At 55.4% G+C, this 15,000-nt stretch overlaps 1 protein-coding gene across 1 annotated transcript in view; it reads left to right on the top strand.

Annotated features, from left to right (window-relative positions):
* Positions 1 to 15,000, top strand: part of LOC139239341 (protein sel-1 homolog 1-like) — a 36,039-nt gene that overhangs the window by 9,956 nt on the left and 11,083 nt on the right. The window contains exons 5-8 of the mRNA XM_070868016.1: positions 6,501 to 6,554; positions 10,738 to 10,797; positions 11,979 to 12,060; positions 13,132 to 13,286. Coding sequence (XP_070724117.1) covers positions 6,501 to 6,554; positions 10,738 to 10,797; positions 11,979 to 12,060; positions 13,132 to 13,286 — 351 coding nt within the window. The remainder of the gene's footprint in view (positions 1 to 6,500; positions 6,555 to 10,737; positions 10,798 to 11,978; positions 12,061 to 13,131; positions 13,287 to 15,000) is intronic.

The following is a 15,000-nucleotide window of genomic DNA, read 5'->3' as shown; positions in this document are numbered from 1 at the left end:
TCTGTCGCTCTCTCTCTCTGTCGCTCGCTCTCTCTGTCGCTCGCTCTCTCTGTCGCTCGCTCTCTCTGTCGCTCGCTCTCTCTGCCGCTCGCTCTCTCTGCCGCTCGCTCTCTCTGCCTCTCGCTCTCTCTGCCGCCGCTCTCTCTGTCGCTCGCTCTCTCTGTCGCTCGCTCTCTCTGTCGCTCGCTCTCTCTGTCGCTCGCTCTCTCTGTCGCTCGCTCTCTCTGTCGCTCGCTCTCTCTGTCGCTCGCTCTCTCTGTCGCTCGCTCTCTCTGTCGCTCGCTCTCTCTGTCGCTCGCTCTCTCTGTCGCTCGCTCTCTCTGTCGCTCGCTCTCTCTGTCGCTCGCTCTCTCTGTCGCTCGCTCTCTCTGTCGCTCGCTCTCTCTGTCGCTCGCTCTCTCTGTCGCTCGCTCTCTCTGTCGCTCGCTCTCTCTGTCGCTCGCTCTCTCTGTCGCTCGCTCTCTCTGTCGCTCGCTCTCTCTGTCGCTCGCTCTCTCTGTCGCTCGCTCTCTCTGTCGCTCGCTCTCTCTGTCGCTCGCTCTCTCTGTCGCTCGCTCTCTCTGCCTCTCGCTCTCTCTGTCGCTCGCTCTCTCTGCCTCTCGCTCTCTCTGTCGCTCTCTCTCTCTGTCGCTCTCTCGCTCGCTCTCTCTGTCGCTCGCTCTCTCTCTGTCGCTCCTCTCTCTCTGTCGCTCTCTCTCTCTCTGTCGCTCTCTCTCTCTCTGTCGCTCGCTCTCTCTCTGTCGCTCGCTCTCTCTCTGTCGCTCGCTCTCTCTCTGTCGCTCGCTCTCTCTCTGTCGCTCTCTCTCTCTCTGTCGCTCGCTCTCTCTCTCTCTGTCGCTCGCTCTCTCTCTCTCTGTCGCTCGCTCTCTCTCTCTCTGTCGCTCGCTCTCTCTCTCTCTGTCGCTCGCTCTCTCTCTCGCTCGCTCTCTCTCTCTCGCTCGCTCTCTCTCTCTCTGTCGCTCTCTCTCTCTCTGTCGCTCTCTCTCTCTCTGTCGCTCTCTCTCTCTCTGTCGCTCGCTCTCTCTCTGTCGCTCTCTCTCTCTCTGTCGCTCGCTCTCTCTGTCGCTCGCTCTCTCTGTCGCTCGCTCTCTCTGCCTCTCGCTCTCTCTGTCGCTCTCTCTCTCTGTCGCTCTCTCGCTCGCTCTCTCTGTCGCTCGCTCTCTCTGTCGCTCTCTCTCTCTCTGTCGCTCTCTCTCTGTCGCTCTCTCTCTCTCTGTCGCTCTCTCTCTCTCTGTCGCTCTCTCTCTCTCTGTCGCTCTCTCTCTCTCTGTCGCTCTCTCTCTCTCTCTGTCGCTCGCTCTCTCTCTGTCGCTCTCTCTCTCTCTGTCGCTCTCTCTCTCTCTGTCGCTCTCTCTCTCTCTGTCGCTCTCTCTCTCTCTGTCGCTCTCTCTCTCTCTGTCGCTCTCTCTCTCTCTGTCGCTCTCTCTCTCTCTGTCGCTCTCTCTCTCTCTGTCGCTCTCTCTCTCTCTGTCGCTCTCTCTCTCTCTGTCGCTCTCTCTCTCTCTGTCGCTCTCTCTCTCTCTGTCGCTCTCTCTCTCTCTGTCGCTCTCCTCTCTCTCTGGCGCTCTCTCTCTCTCTGGCGCTCTCTCTCTCTCTGGCGCTCTCTCTCTCTCTGTCGCTCTCTCTCTCTCTGTCGCTCGCTCTCTCTCTGTCGCTCGCTCTCTCTCTGTCGCTCGCTCTCTCTCTGTCGCTCGCTCTCTCTCTGTCGCTCGCTCTCTCTCTGTCGCTCGCTCTCTCTCTGTCGCTCGCTCTCTCTCTGTCGCTCGCTCTCTCTTCTGTCGCTCGCTCTCTCTCTGTCGCTCGCTCTCTCTCTGTCGCTCGCTCTCTCTCTGTCGCTCTCTCTCTCTGTCGCTCTCTCTCTGTCGCTCTCTCTCTCTGTCGCTCTCTCTCTCTGTCGCTCTCTCTCTCTGTCGCTCTCTCTCTCTGTCGCTCTCTCTCTCTGTCGCTCTCTCTCTCTGTCGCTCTCTCTTCTGTCGCTCTCTCTCTCTGTCGCGCTCTCTCTGTCGCTCTCTCTCTCTCTGTCGCTCTCTCTCTCTCTGTCGCTCTCTCTCTCTCTGTCGCTCTCTCTCTCTCTGTCGCTCTCTCTCTCTCTGTCGCTCTCTCTCTCTCTGTCGCTCTCTCTCCCTGTCTCTCTCTCTCTGTTCTCTATCTCTCTCTCTGTCGCTCTCTCTCTCTCTGTCGCTCTCTCTCTCTCTCTGTCGCTCTCTCTCTCTCTCTGTCGCTCTCTCTCTCTCTCTGTCGCTCTCTCTCTCTCTCTGTCGCTCTCTCTCTCTCTCTGTCGCTCACTCTCTGTCTCGCTCTCTCTCTGTCTCGCTCTCTCTCTGTCTCGCTCTCTCTCTGTCTCGCTCTCTCTGTCTCGCTCTCTCTCTGTCGCTCTCTCTCTCTGTCGCTCTCTCTCTCTGTCGCTCTCTCTCTCTCTGTCGCTCTCTCTCTCTCTGTCGCTCTCTCTCTCTCTGTCGCTCTCTCTCTCTCTGTCGCTCTCTCTCTCTGTCGCTCTCTCTCTCTCTGTCGCTCTCTCTCTCTCTCTCGCTCTCTCTCTCTGTCGCTCTCTCTCTCTCTGTCGCTCTCTCTCTCTCTGTCGCTCTCTCTCTCTCTGTCGCTCTCTCTCTCTCTGTCGCTCTCTCTCTCTCTGTCGCTCTCTCTCTCTCTGTCGCTCTCTCTCTCTCTGTCGCTCTCTCTCTCTCTGTCGCTCTCTCTCTCTCTGTCGCTCTCTCTCTCTCTGTCGCTCTCTCTCTCTGTCGCTCTCTCTCTCTCTGTCGCTCTCTCTCTCTCTGTCGCTCTCTCTCTCTCTGTCGCTCTCTCTCTCTTCTCTGTCGCTCTCTCTCTCTCTGTCGCTCTCTCTCTCTCTGTCGCTCTCTCTCTCTTGTCGCTCTCTCTCTCTCTGTCGCTCTCTCTCTCTCTCTCTGTCGCTCTCTCTTTCTCTGTCGCTCTCTCTCTCTGTCGCTCTCTCTCTCTCTGTCGCTCTCTCTCTCTCTGTCGCTCTCTCTCTCTCTGTCGCTCTCTCTCTCTCTCTGTCGCTCTCTCTCTCTGTCGCTCTCTCTCTCTCTGTCGCTCTCTCTCTCTCTGTCGCTCTCTCTCTCTCTGTCGCTCTCTCTCTCTCTGTCGCTCTCTCTCTCTCTGTCGCTCTCTCTCTCTCTGTCGCTCTCTCTCTCTCTCTGTCGCTCTCTCTTTCTCTGTCGCTCTCTCTTTCTCTGTCGCTCTCTCTCTCTGTCGCTCTCTCTCTCTCTGTCGCTCTCTCTCTCTCTGTCGCTCTCTCTCTCTCTGTCGCTCTCTCTCTCTCTCTGTCGCTCTCTCTCTCTGTCGCTCTCTCTCTCTCTGTCGCTCTCTCTCTCTCTGTCGCTCTCTCTCTCTCTCTGTCGCTCTCTCTCTGTCGCTCTCTCTCTCTCTGTCGCTCTCTCTCTCTCTGTCGCTCTCTCTCTCTCTGTCGCTCTCTCTCTCTCTGTCGCTCTCTCTCTCTCTGTCGCTCTCTCTCTCTCTGTCGCTCTCTCTCTCTCTGTCGCTCTCTCTCTCTCTGTCGCTCTCTCTCTCTCTGTCGCTCTCTCTCTCGCTCTCTCTCTCTCTGTCGCTCTCTCTCTCTCTGTCGCTCTCTCTCTCTCTGTCGCTCTCTCTCTCTCTGTCGCTCTCTCTCTCTCTGTCGCTCTCTCTCTCTCTGTCGCTCTCTCTCTCTCTGTCGCTCTCTCTCTCTCTGTCGCTCTCTCTCTCTCTGTCGCTCTCTCTCTCTCTCTGTCGCTCTCTCTCTCTCTGTCGCTCTCTCTGTTCTCTCTCTCTCTCTCTGTCGCTCGCTCGCTCTGTCGCTCTCTCTCTCTCTCTGTCGCTCGCTCTCTCTGTCGCTCGCTCTCTCTGTCGCTCGCTCTCTCTGTCGCTCGCTCTCTCTGTCGCTCGCTCTCTCTGTCGCTCGCTCTCTCTGTCGCTCGCTCTCTCTGTCGCTCGCTCTCTCTGTCGCTCGCTCTCTCTGTCGCTCGCTCTCTCTGTCGCTCGCTCTCTGTCGCTCGCTCTCTCTGTCGCTCGCTCTCTCTGTCGCTCGCTCTCTCTGTCGCTCGCTCTCTCTGTCGCTCGCTCTCTCTGTCGCTCGCTCTCTCTGTCGCTCGCTCTCTCTGTCGCTCGCTCTCTCTGTCGCTCGCTCTCTCTGTCGCTCGCTCTCTCTGTCGCTCGCTCTCTCTGTCGCTCGCTCTCTCTGTCGCTCGCTCTCTCTGTCGCTCGCTCTCTCTGTCGCTCGCTCTCTCTGTCGCTCGCTCTCTCTGTCGCTCGCTCTCTCTGTCGCTCGCTCTCTCTGCCTCTCGCTCTCTCTGTCGCTCGCTCTCTCTGCCTCTCGCTCTCTCTGTCGCTCTCTCTCTCTGTCGCTCTCTCGCTCGCTCTCTCTGTCGCTCGCTCTCTCTCTGTCGCTCTCTCTCTCTGTCGCTCTCTCTCTCTGTCGCTCTCTCTCTCTCTGTCGCTCTCTCTCTCTCTGTCGCTCTCTCTCTCTCTGTCGCTCTCTCTCTCTCTGTCGCTCGCTCTCTCTCTGTCGCTCGCTCTCTCTCTGTCGCTCGCTCTCTCTCTGTCGCTCTCTCTCTCTCTGTCGCTCGCTCTCTCTCTCTCTGTCGCTCGCTCTCTCTCTCTCTGTCGCTCGCTCTCTCTCTCTCGCTCGCTCTCTCTCTCTCGCTCGCTCTCTCTCTCTCTGTCGCTCTCTCTCTCTCTGTCGCTCTCTCTCTCTCTGTCGCTCGCTCTCTCTCTGTCGCTCTCTCTCTCTCTGTCGCTCGCTCTCTCTGTCGCTCGCTCTCTCTGTCGCTCGCTCTCTCTGCCTCTCGCTCTCTCTGTCGCTCTCTCTCTCTGTCGCTCTCTCGCTCGCTCTCTCTGTCGCTCGCTCTCTCTGTCGCTCGCTCTCTCTGTCGCTCTCTCTCTCTCTGTCGCTCTCTCTCTGTCGCTCTCTCTCTCTCTGTCGCTCTCTCTCTCTCTGTCGCTCTCTCTCTCTCTGTCGCTCTCTCTCTCTCTGTCGCTCTCTCTCTCTCTGTCGCTCTCTCTCTCTCTGTCGCTCTCTCTCTCTCTGTCGCTCTCTCTCTCTCTGTCGCTCTCTCTCTCTCTGTCGCTCTCGCTCTCTCTGTCGCTCTCTCTCTCTGTCGCTCTCTCTCTCTCTCTGTCGCTCGCTCGCTCTCTCTGTCGCTCGCTCTCTCTCTCTGTCGCTCGCTCTCTCTCTCTGTCGCTCGCTCTCTCTCTCTCTGTCGCTCGCTCTCTGTCGCTCGCTATCTCTCTCTCTGTCGCTCGCTATCTCTCTCTCTGTCGCTCGCTCTCTCTCTCTCTGTCGCTCGCTCTCGCTCTCTCTCTCTCTGTCGCTCGCTCTCTCTCTCTCTGTCGCTCGCTCTCTCTCTCTCTGTCGCTCGCTCTCTCTCTCTCTGTCGCTCGCTCTCTCTCTCTCTGTCGCTCGCTCTCTCTCTCTCTGTCGCTCGCTCTCTCTCTCTCTGTCGCTCGCTCTCTCTCTCTCTGTCGCTCGCTCTCTCTCTCTCTGTCGCTCGCTCTCTCTCTCTCTGTCGCTCGCTCTCTCTCTCTCTGTCGCTCGCTCTCTCTCTCTCTGTCGCTCGCTCTCTCTCTCTCTGTCGCTCGCTCTCTCTCTCTCTGTCGCTCGCTCTCTCTCTCTCTGTCGCTCGCTCTCTCTCTCTCTGTCGCTCGCTCTCTCTCTGTCGCTCGCTCTCTCTCTCTCTGTCGCTCGCTCTCTCTCTCTCTGTCGCTCGCTCTCTCTCTCTCTGTCGCTCGCTCTCTCTCTCTCTGTCGCTCGCTCTCTCTCTCTCTGTCGCTCGCTCTCTCTCTCTCTGTCGCTCGCTCTCTCTCTGTCGCTCGCTCTCTCTCTCTCTGTCGCTCGCTCTCTCTCTCTCTGTCGCTCGCTCTCTCTCTCTCTGTCGCTCTCTCTCTCTCTCTCTGTCGCTCTCTCTCTCGCTCTCTGTCGCTCGCTCGCTCTCTCTCTGTCGCTCGCTCTCTCTCTCTCTGTCGCTCGCTCTCTCTCTCTCTGTCGCTCGCTCTCTCTCTCTCTGTCGCTCGCTCTCTCTCTCTCTGTCGCTCGCTCTCTCTCTCTCTGTCGCTCGCTCTCTCTCTCTCTGTCGCTCGCTCTCTCTCTCTCTGTCGCTCGCTCTCTCTCTCTCTGTCGCTCGCTCTCTCTCTCTCTGTCGCTCGCTCTCTCGCTCGCTCGCTCGCCCTCTCTGTCGCTCGCCCTCTCTCTCTCCCTCTGTCTCTCATACTCTCTCCTCCTCGCTATCTGCTTTTTGTCGCTCTCCCTCATTTGTCTGTCTCCTTCTCTTAGTCTGTCTCTCTCTCCCTCCATCTCGCTCGTACCTCTGTTTCTCCCTCTGCCTTATAACCTTTTCCATTCTTTCCTTCTGTTTGGGCACTGCTGTCTTTCTTGAAGTTTGCGTGTGCCTATTTGCTGTGTCCCCCCATCTCTCTCCATCTTCTAAATATATTTAATAACCCCTTTGTTGGGCTGCAGGTGATATTTTCACACCAATAATCTCTCTCTCTCTCTCTCTCTCTCCTAGTTTTTAGGATTTTTGTATGCAACAGGACTGAATGTAAACTCCAGCCAGGCTAAGGTGGGTGTATGCTAATTAAAGCTGCTTTATTCCCCAGGGTTTCTGGCACTTGGAGACCTTGGGAACTTAGCACATGATCTGCACTGAAGTCACACACACATCTACCACAGGCCACCCTGCTCGTGTATCACCTGGCAGCTCAGAATTAATGAAATACCAGGTTTCTGCCGGTCTATCTCACCTCCTATGACTTTCCATAGCGGCCCCATGTGGGAGCTTGGCTTAGAACAGTTTTTGGCATGGTTTTTGTGTCTTCCACTGTGAAGACCGAAGCAAAATAATTGTTTAAGGTCTCAGCCATTTCCACATTTCCCATTATTAAATCCCCCTTCTCATCTTCTAAGGGACCAACATTTACTTTAGTCATTCTTTTCCGTTTTATATATCGGTAAAAGCTTTTACTGTCTGTTTTTATGTTTTGCGCAAGTTTACTTTCGTAATCTATCCTTTCTACAGAACCTACAAGGGAGCAAGCTATCTTAGATCTGGTCCTGTGTAATGAGACAGGAATAATAAACGATCTAGTAAAAGATCCTCTCGGAATGAGTGATCACAGTATGGTTGAATTTGTAATACAGATTGAGGGTGAGGAAGTAGTGTCTCAAATGAGCGTACTATGCTTAAACAAAGGGGACTACAGTGGGATGAGGGCAGAGTTGGCTAAAGTAGACTGGGAACACTGACTAAACGGTGGCACAATTGAGGAACAGTGGAGGACTTTTAAGGAGCTCTTTCATAGTGCTCAACAAAAATATATTCCAGTGAAAAAGAAGGGCGGTAAGAGAAGGGATAACCAGCCGTGGATAACCAAGGAAATAAAGGAGAGTATCAAATTAAAAACCAATGCGTATAAGGTGGCCAAGATTAGTGGGAAACTAGAAGATTGGGAAAATTTTAAACAACAGCAAAGAATGACTAAGAAAGCAATAAAGACAGGAAAGATAGATTACGAAAGTAAACTTGCGCAAAACATAAAAACAGACAGTAAAAGCTTTTACCGATATATAAAACGGAAAAGAATGACTAAAGTAAATGTTGGTCCCTTAGAAGATGAGAAGGGGGATTTAATAATGGGAAATGTGGAAATGGTTGAGACCTTAAACAATTATTTTGCTTCCGTCTTCACAGTGAAAGACACAAAAACCATGCCAAAAATTGCTGGTCACAGGAATGTGGGAAGGGAGGACCTTGAGACAATCACTATCACTAGGGGGGTAGTGCTGGACAGGCTAATGGGACTGAAGGTAGACAAGTCCCCTGGTCCTGATGAAATGCATCCCAGGATATTACAAGAGATGGTGGAAGTTATAGCAGATTCATTTGTTATAATCTACCAAAATTCTCTGGACTCTGGGGAAGTACCATCGGATTGGAAAGCAGCTAATGTAACGCCTCTGTTTAAAAAAGAGGGCAGACAAAAGGCAGGTAACTATAGGCCGGTTAGTTTAACATCTGTAGTGGGGAAAATGCTTGAAGCTATCATTTAAGGAAGAAATAGCGGGACATCTAGATAGGAATAGTGCAATCAAGCAGACGCAACATGGATTCATGAAGGAGAAATCATGTTTAACTAATTTACTGGAATTCTTTGAGGATATAACGAGCATGGTGGATAGAGGTGTACCGATGGATGTGGTGTATTTAGATTTCCAAAAGGCATTCGATAAGATGCCACACAAAAGGTTACTGCAGAAGATAGAGGTACGCGGAGTCAGAGGAAATGTATTAGCATGGATTGAGAATTGGCTGGCTAACAGAAAGCAGAGAGTCGGGATAAATGGGTCCTTTTCGGGTTGGAAATCGGTAGTTCGTGGTGTGCCACAGGGATCGGTGCTGGGACCACAACTGTTTACAATATACATAGATGTCCTGGAAGAGGGGACAGAGTGTAGTGCAACAAAATTTGCAGATGACACAAAGATTAGTGGGAAAGTGGGTTGTGTAGAGGACACAGAGAGGCTGCAAAGAGATTTAGATAGGTTAAGCGAATGGGCGAAGGTTTGGCAGATGGAATACAATGTCGGAAAGTGTGAGGTCATCCACCTTGGGGAAAAAAAACAGTAAAAGGGAATATTATTTGAATGGGGAGAAATTACAACATGCTGCGGTGCAGAGGGACCTGGGGGTCCTTGTTCATGAATCCCAAAAAGTTAGTTTGCAGGTGCAGCAGGTAATCAGGAAGGCGAATGGAATGTTGGCCTTCATTGCGAGAGGGATGAGTACAAAAGCAGGGAGGTCCTGCTGCAACTGTATAGGGTATTGGTGAGGCCGCACCTGGAGTACTGCGTGCAGTTTTGGTCACCTTACTTAAGGAAGGATATACTGGCTTTGGAGGGGGTACAGAGACGATTCACTAGGCTCAACTGCTTCTTTGGGCAGAGAATTCCACAGATTCACAACCCTCTGGGAGAAGAAATTCCTTCTCAACTTGGTTTTAAATTGGCTCCCCCGTATTTTGAGGCTGTGCCCCCTAGTTCTAGTCTCCCCGACCAGTGGAAACAACCTCTCTGCCTCGATCTTGTCTATCCCTTTCATTATTTTAAATGTTTCGAAAAGATCACCCCTCATCCTTCTGAACTCCAACGAGTAAAGACCCAGTCTACTCAATCTATCATCATAAGGTAACCCCCTCATCTCCGGAATCAGCCTAGTGAATCGTCTCTGTACCCCCTCCAAAGCTAGTATATCCTTCCTTAAGTAAGGTGACCAAAACTGCACGCAGTACTCCAGGTGCGGCCTCACCAATACCCTGTACAGTTGCAGCAGGACCTCCCTGCTTTTGTACTCCATCCCTCTCGCAATGAAGGCCAACATTCCATTCGCCTTCCTGATTACCTGCTGCACCTGCAAACTAACTTTTTGGGATAAAGAGTTTCATGCACAAGGAACCCCAGGTCCCTCTGCACCGCAGCATGTTGTAATGTCTTTCCATTCAAATAATATTCCCTTTTACTGTTTTTTTTTCCAAGGTGGATGACCTCACATTTTCCGACATTGTATTCCATCTGACAAACCTTAGCCCATTCGCTTAACCTATCTAAATCTCTTTGCAGCCTCAAAGAATTCCAGTAAATTAGTTGAACATGATTTCCCCTTCATGAATCCATGTTGCGTCTGCTTGATTGCACTATTCCTATCTAGATGTCCCGCTATTTCTTCCTTCCTTAATGATAGTTTCAAGCATTTTCCCCACTACAGATGTTAAACTAACCGGCCTATAGTTACCTGCCTTTTGTCTGCTCCCTTTTTTAAACAGAGGCGTTACATTAGCTGCTTTCCAATCTGCTGGTACCTCCCCAGAGTCCAGAGAATTTTGGTAGATTATAACGAATGCATCTGCTATAACTAACGCCATCTCTTTTAATATCCTGGGATGCATTTCATCAGGACCAGGGGACTTGTCTACCTTCAGTCCCATTAGCCTGTCCAGCACTACCCCCCTAGTGATAGTGATTGTCTCAAGGTCCTCCCTTCCCACATTCCTGTGACCAGCATGGGGAGCGGGCGGGTAAGTGGAGCTGAGTCCACGGCCAGATCAGCCATGATCTTGTTGAATGGCGGAGCAGGCTCGAGGGGCTAGATGGCCTACTCCTGTCCCTAATTCTTATGTTCAATCCCCGGTCCAGAAAAGTAAGCCCATAATCCATGCTGACACTCCGCAGTTGCCACTACTGAGGAGGTGCTGCACTGTCGGAGGGGCGGTACTGAGGGGGAGCCCCGCGCTGTCGGAGGGGCGGTACTGAGGGAGCGCCGCACTGTCGGAGGGGCAGTACTGAGGGGGAGCCCCGCGCTGAGGAAGTTGCCGTGTTTCGGTTGAGACGTTAAACCGAGGCCCCGTCTGCCCCATTGGATGGACGTTAAAGATTCCATGACCACTGTTGGGAGAAGAATTTTCTCCGGTGTCCTGGGGCCAATATTTATCCCTCAACCAACATCACTAAAACAGATGATCTGGGTCATTATCACATTGCTGTGTGTGGGAGCTTGCTGTGCGCAAATTGGCTGCCGCGTTTCCCACATTACAACAGTGGCCACACTCCAAAAGTACTTCATTGGCTGAAAAGCGCTTTGGGATGTCCGGTGGTGGTGGATGTCTGTATAGAAATACAAGACTTTGAGTAGCAGTTACCCGCTGAAATGATGTTGAATACCTCTCCCCTTGTGTGTGTCTCTGTCCCGTCAGGCGCTGGTGTACTACACGTTTGGTGCTCTCGGGGGCAACCTGATGGCACACATGGCCCTGGTGAGTATTGGGCAGACTGAGAGTTGAATTTTTGCACGCGCTCTCTCTGTCTCTCTCTGTTCCAACTTGCATTGGGGGCAGTTCAGCAAAGGTTCACTCGGTTGATGCCTGAGATGAAGGGGATTGCCATATGAAGAAAGATTGAGCAGGTTGGGCCTCTGCTCATTGGAGTTTAGACAAATGAGAGGTGATCTTATTGAAATGTACAAGATCGTGAGGGGGCTGGACAGGCTAAATGCAGAGAGGATGTTTCCCCTCGTGGGGGAATCTCGAACTAGGGGGCACAGTTTCAGAATAAGGGGTCGCCCATTTAAAACTGAGATGAGGAGGAATTCCTTCTCTGAGGGTTGTAAATCTGTGGAATTCTCTGCCCCAGAGAGCTGTGGAGGCCGGGACATTGAATATATTCAAGGTGGAGATAGACAGATCTTCGAGCGATAAGGGAGTGAAGGGTTCTGGGGAGCGGGCGGGGAAGTGGAGCTGAGCCCATGATCAGAGGCCAAATGGCCAACTCCTCCTGTTTCTTATATTCTTATGTCCCACAAGGAGAGGTTGAGTAAATTATAAGAACATAAGAAATAGGAACACGTTAGATTCTGAGGGGGATTGAGAGGGTAGATACTGAGACAGATCTTTGAGCGATAAGGGAGTCAAGCGATATGGGGAGCGGGCCGGAAAGTGGAGTTGAGGTCGCAGATCAGCCGTGATCTCATTGAATGGCGGAGCAGGCTCGAGGGGCCGAATGGCCGACTCCTGCTCCTATTTCCTTGTGTTCTTATGTAACACCGCACGTGCCCGGAAGTTTGAATGGGCCATGCAGCCCCTTAAAGGGGCCACGCACCCCCCAAAAATTTGAGGGCACGTTGGTTATGTGGCAACGGATTTTACTGGATTTCTTTTTAACCTAAATTGGAGAAGCCGGACTTTGAAATGCCCTTGTGCGTACTGCAGTACATTGGAGGGGAGCATTGATCCAGAACTTGCACCCCACACCAGCTCTCAGAACTGACCCCCTCCCCGGCCACCTCGCCACACTTGCCTCTCTGTCGACCCGCGCGGGCAGGGCGCGGAAGGGCGGGCTCCTGTTTTGGGGTGGGGGGGCAGGGCGGGGTGGGGTGGGGTGGGATGGGGGGAGTGTCTTTGTAAAACCAGCTGAGCGATTTCCCCCTCTGGTTTTCCAGGGCTACCGCTACTGGTCGGGGATCGGGGTGACCCAGAGCTGCGAGGCAGCGCTGACCCACTACCGAGTGGTGGCCAATCACGGTAAGTGATCGTCGGGGGCGGGGCGGGGCCAGCGGCTTCACGTCAGGTGATCGTGGGCCGGGCCATTGGCTTGGGTTTGTGATGAAGAAACGGCTGAAACTCCAATCGCTGACATCCCCGAACCCCCCCCCCCCCCCCCCCCCCATCGAAGCCCATCCCTCCAGTCCCCTAACCCTCCCATCGAAGCCCATCCCTCTCGTCCCCTAACCCTCCCATCGAAGCCCATCGTTTCCGTCCCCTAACCCTCCCATCGAAGCCCATCCCTCCCGTCCCCTAACCCTCCCATCGAAGCCCATCCCTCCAGTCCCCTAACCCTCCCATCGAAGCCCATCCCTCCAGTCCCCTAACCCTCCCATCGAAGCCCATCCCTCTCGTCCCCTAACCCTCCCATCGAAGCCCATCCCTCCAGTCCCCTAACCCTCCCATCGAAGCCCATCCCCCCAGTCCACTAACTCTCCCATCGAAGCCCATCCCTCCAGTCCCCTAACTCTCCCATCGAAGCCCATCCCCCCAGTCCACTAACTCTCCCATCGAAGCCCATCCCCCCAGTCCCCTAACCCTCCCATCGAAGCCCATCCCCCCAGTCCACTAACTCTCCCATCGAAGCCCATCCCCCCAGTCCACTAACTCTCCCATCGAAGCCCATCCCTCCAGTCCCCTAACTCTCCCATCGAAGCCCATCCCCCCAGTCCACTAACTCTCCCATCGAAGCCCATCCCCCCAGTCCCCTAACCCTCCCATCGAAGCCCATCCCCCCAGTCCACTAACTCTCCCATCGAAGCCCATCCCCCCAGTCCACTAACTCTCCCATCGAAGCCCATCCCTCCAGTCCCCTAACCCTCCCATCGAAGCCCATCCCCCCAGTCCACTAACTCTCCCATCGAAGCCCATCCCTCCCGTTCCCGAACCCTCCCATCGAAGCCCAGCCCTCCCGTCCCCTAACCCTCCCATCGAAGCCCATCCCCCTCTGGTCCCCTCACGCCCCTCTCTCCTGTTGCGCTTGCTGTGTGCGCTGAACCCCTTTACTCACCAGGTGACTGTGCCTCCTTTCCCGCCCCCCCCCCCCCACAGTGGCCAATGACATCTCCCAGACGGGCGGGCTGGTGGTGCAGAAGATCCGACTCCTGGACGAGGTGGAGAACCCGGGCTCCAATAACGGGATGTTGGACGAGGATCTGATCCAGTACTACCAGTTCCTGGCGGAGAAAGGTGACGTCCAAGCACAGGTACCTGGGCCCTCGCTGTGTGTGTGTGGGGGGTGTGTGTGGGGGGGGTGTGTGTGTGTGTGTGTGTGTGTGGGGGGGTTGGGTGTGTGTGTGTGTGTGCGGGGGGGTGTGTGTGTGTGTGTGCGGGGGGGTGTGTATGTGTGTGTGTGCGGGGGGGTGTGTGTGTGTGGGGGGGTGTGTGCGTGAGGGGGTGTGTGCGTGAGGGTGTGTGTGTGTGTGTGTGTGCGCGGGGGGTGTGTGCGGGGGTGTGCGGGGGTGTGTGTGTGTGCGGGGGTGTGTGTGTGTGTGGGGGGGTGTGTGTGTGTGGGGGATGTGTGTGTGTGTGTGGGGGATGTGTGTGTGTGTGTGGGGGATGTGTGTGTGTGTGTGGGGGGATGTGTGTGTGTGTGTGGGGCGGTGTGTGTGTGTGGGGGGTGGGTGTGTGTCGGGAGGGTGGGTGTGTGTGGGGGGGTGTGTGTGTGTGGGTGGGTGTGTGTGGAGGGGGGGTGTGTGTGGGGGGGTGTGTGTGTGGGGGGGTGTGTGTGTGTGGGTGGGTGTGTGTGTGTGGGGGGGGTGGGTGTGTGTGGGGGGGGTGGGTGTGTGTGGGGGGTGTGTGTGTGGGGGTGTGTGGGGGGTGTGTGGGGTGTGTGTGTGTGGGGGGGGGTGTGTGTGTGTGGGGGGGGTGTGTGTGTGTGGGGGGGGTGTGTGTGTGTGGGGGGGGTGTGTGTGTGTGTGGGGGGGGTGTGTGTGTGTGTGGGGGGGGTGTGTGTGTGGGGGGGGTGTGTGTGTGGGGGGGGTGTGTGTGTGTGTGGGGGGGGTGTGTGTGTGTGTGGGGGGGTGTGTGTGTGTGTGTGGGGGGGGTGTGTGTGTGTGGGGGGTGTGGGGGGGGTGTGTGTGTGGGGGGGGTGGGGTGTGTGTGTGGGGTGGGGGTGTGTGTGTGTGGGGTGGGGGTGTGTGTGTGTGGGGTGGGGGTGTGTGTGTGTGGGGTGGGGGTGTGTGTGGGGGGGGGGGGGTGGTGGGTGTGTGGGGGGGGGGGGGTGGTTGGTGTGTGTGTGGGGGGGGTGTGTGTGTGGGGGGGGGTGTGTGGGTGTGTGTGGGGGGGGTGGGTGTGTGTGGGGGTGGGTGTGTGTGTGTGTGGGAGGGTGGATGTGTGTGGGAGGGTGGATGTGTGTGGGAGGGTGGATGTGTGTGGGGAGGGTGGATGTGTGGGGGGGGGTGGGTGTGTGTGGGGGGATGGGTGTGTGTGGGGGGGATGGGTGTGTGTGGGGGGGTGGGTGTGTGTGGGGGGTGTGTGTGTGTGTTGGGTGGGTGGTTGTGTGTGGGGGGGTGGTTGTGTGTGGGGGGGTGGGTGTGTGTGGGGGGGGTGGGTGTGTGTGGGGGGGGTGGGTGTGTGTGGGGGGAGTGTGTGTGTGTATGTGGGGTGGGTGTGTGTGTGGGGGGTGGGGGGGTGTGGGGGGGGGGTGGGTGTGTGGGGGGGGGTGGGTGTGTGGGGGGGGTGGGTGGGTGTGTGGGGGGGGTGGGTGTGTGTGTGTGTGGGGTAGGTGTGTGTGTGTGTGGGGTGGGTGGGGGTGTGTGGGGGTGTGGGGTGGGTGGGGGGTGTGTGGGAGGGGGGTGTGTGTGTGTGGGAGGGGGGGTGTGTGTGTGTGGGAGGGGGGTGTGTGTGTGTGTGGGAGGGGGGGGTGTGTGTTGTGTGTGTGTGTGTGGGGGGGGGGTGTGTGTGTGTGGGGGGGGAGTG

This window comes from Pristiophorus japonicus, chromosome 27 (genome assembly GCF_044704955.1).
Source record: "Pristiophorus japonicus isolate sPriJap1 chromosome 27, sPriJap1.hap1, whole genome shotgun sequence".
NCBI lineage: Eukaryota > Metazoa > Chordata > Chondrichthyes > Pristiophoridae > Pristiophorus > Pristiophorus japonicus.
Note: the sequence above shows the minus strand (reverse complement) of the source record. Positions and strands in the feature narration are given on the sequence as shown.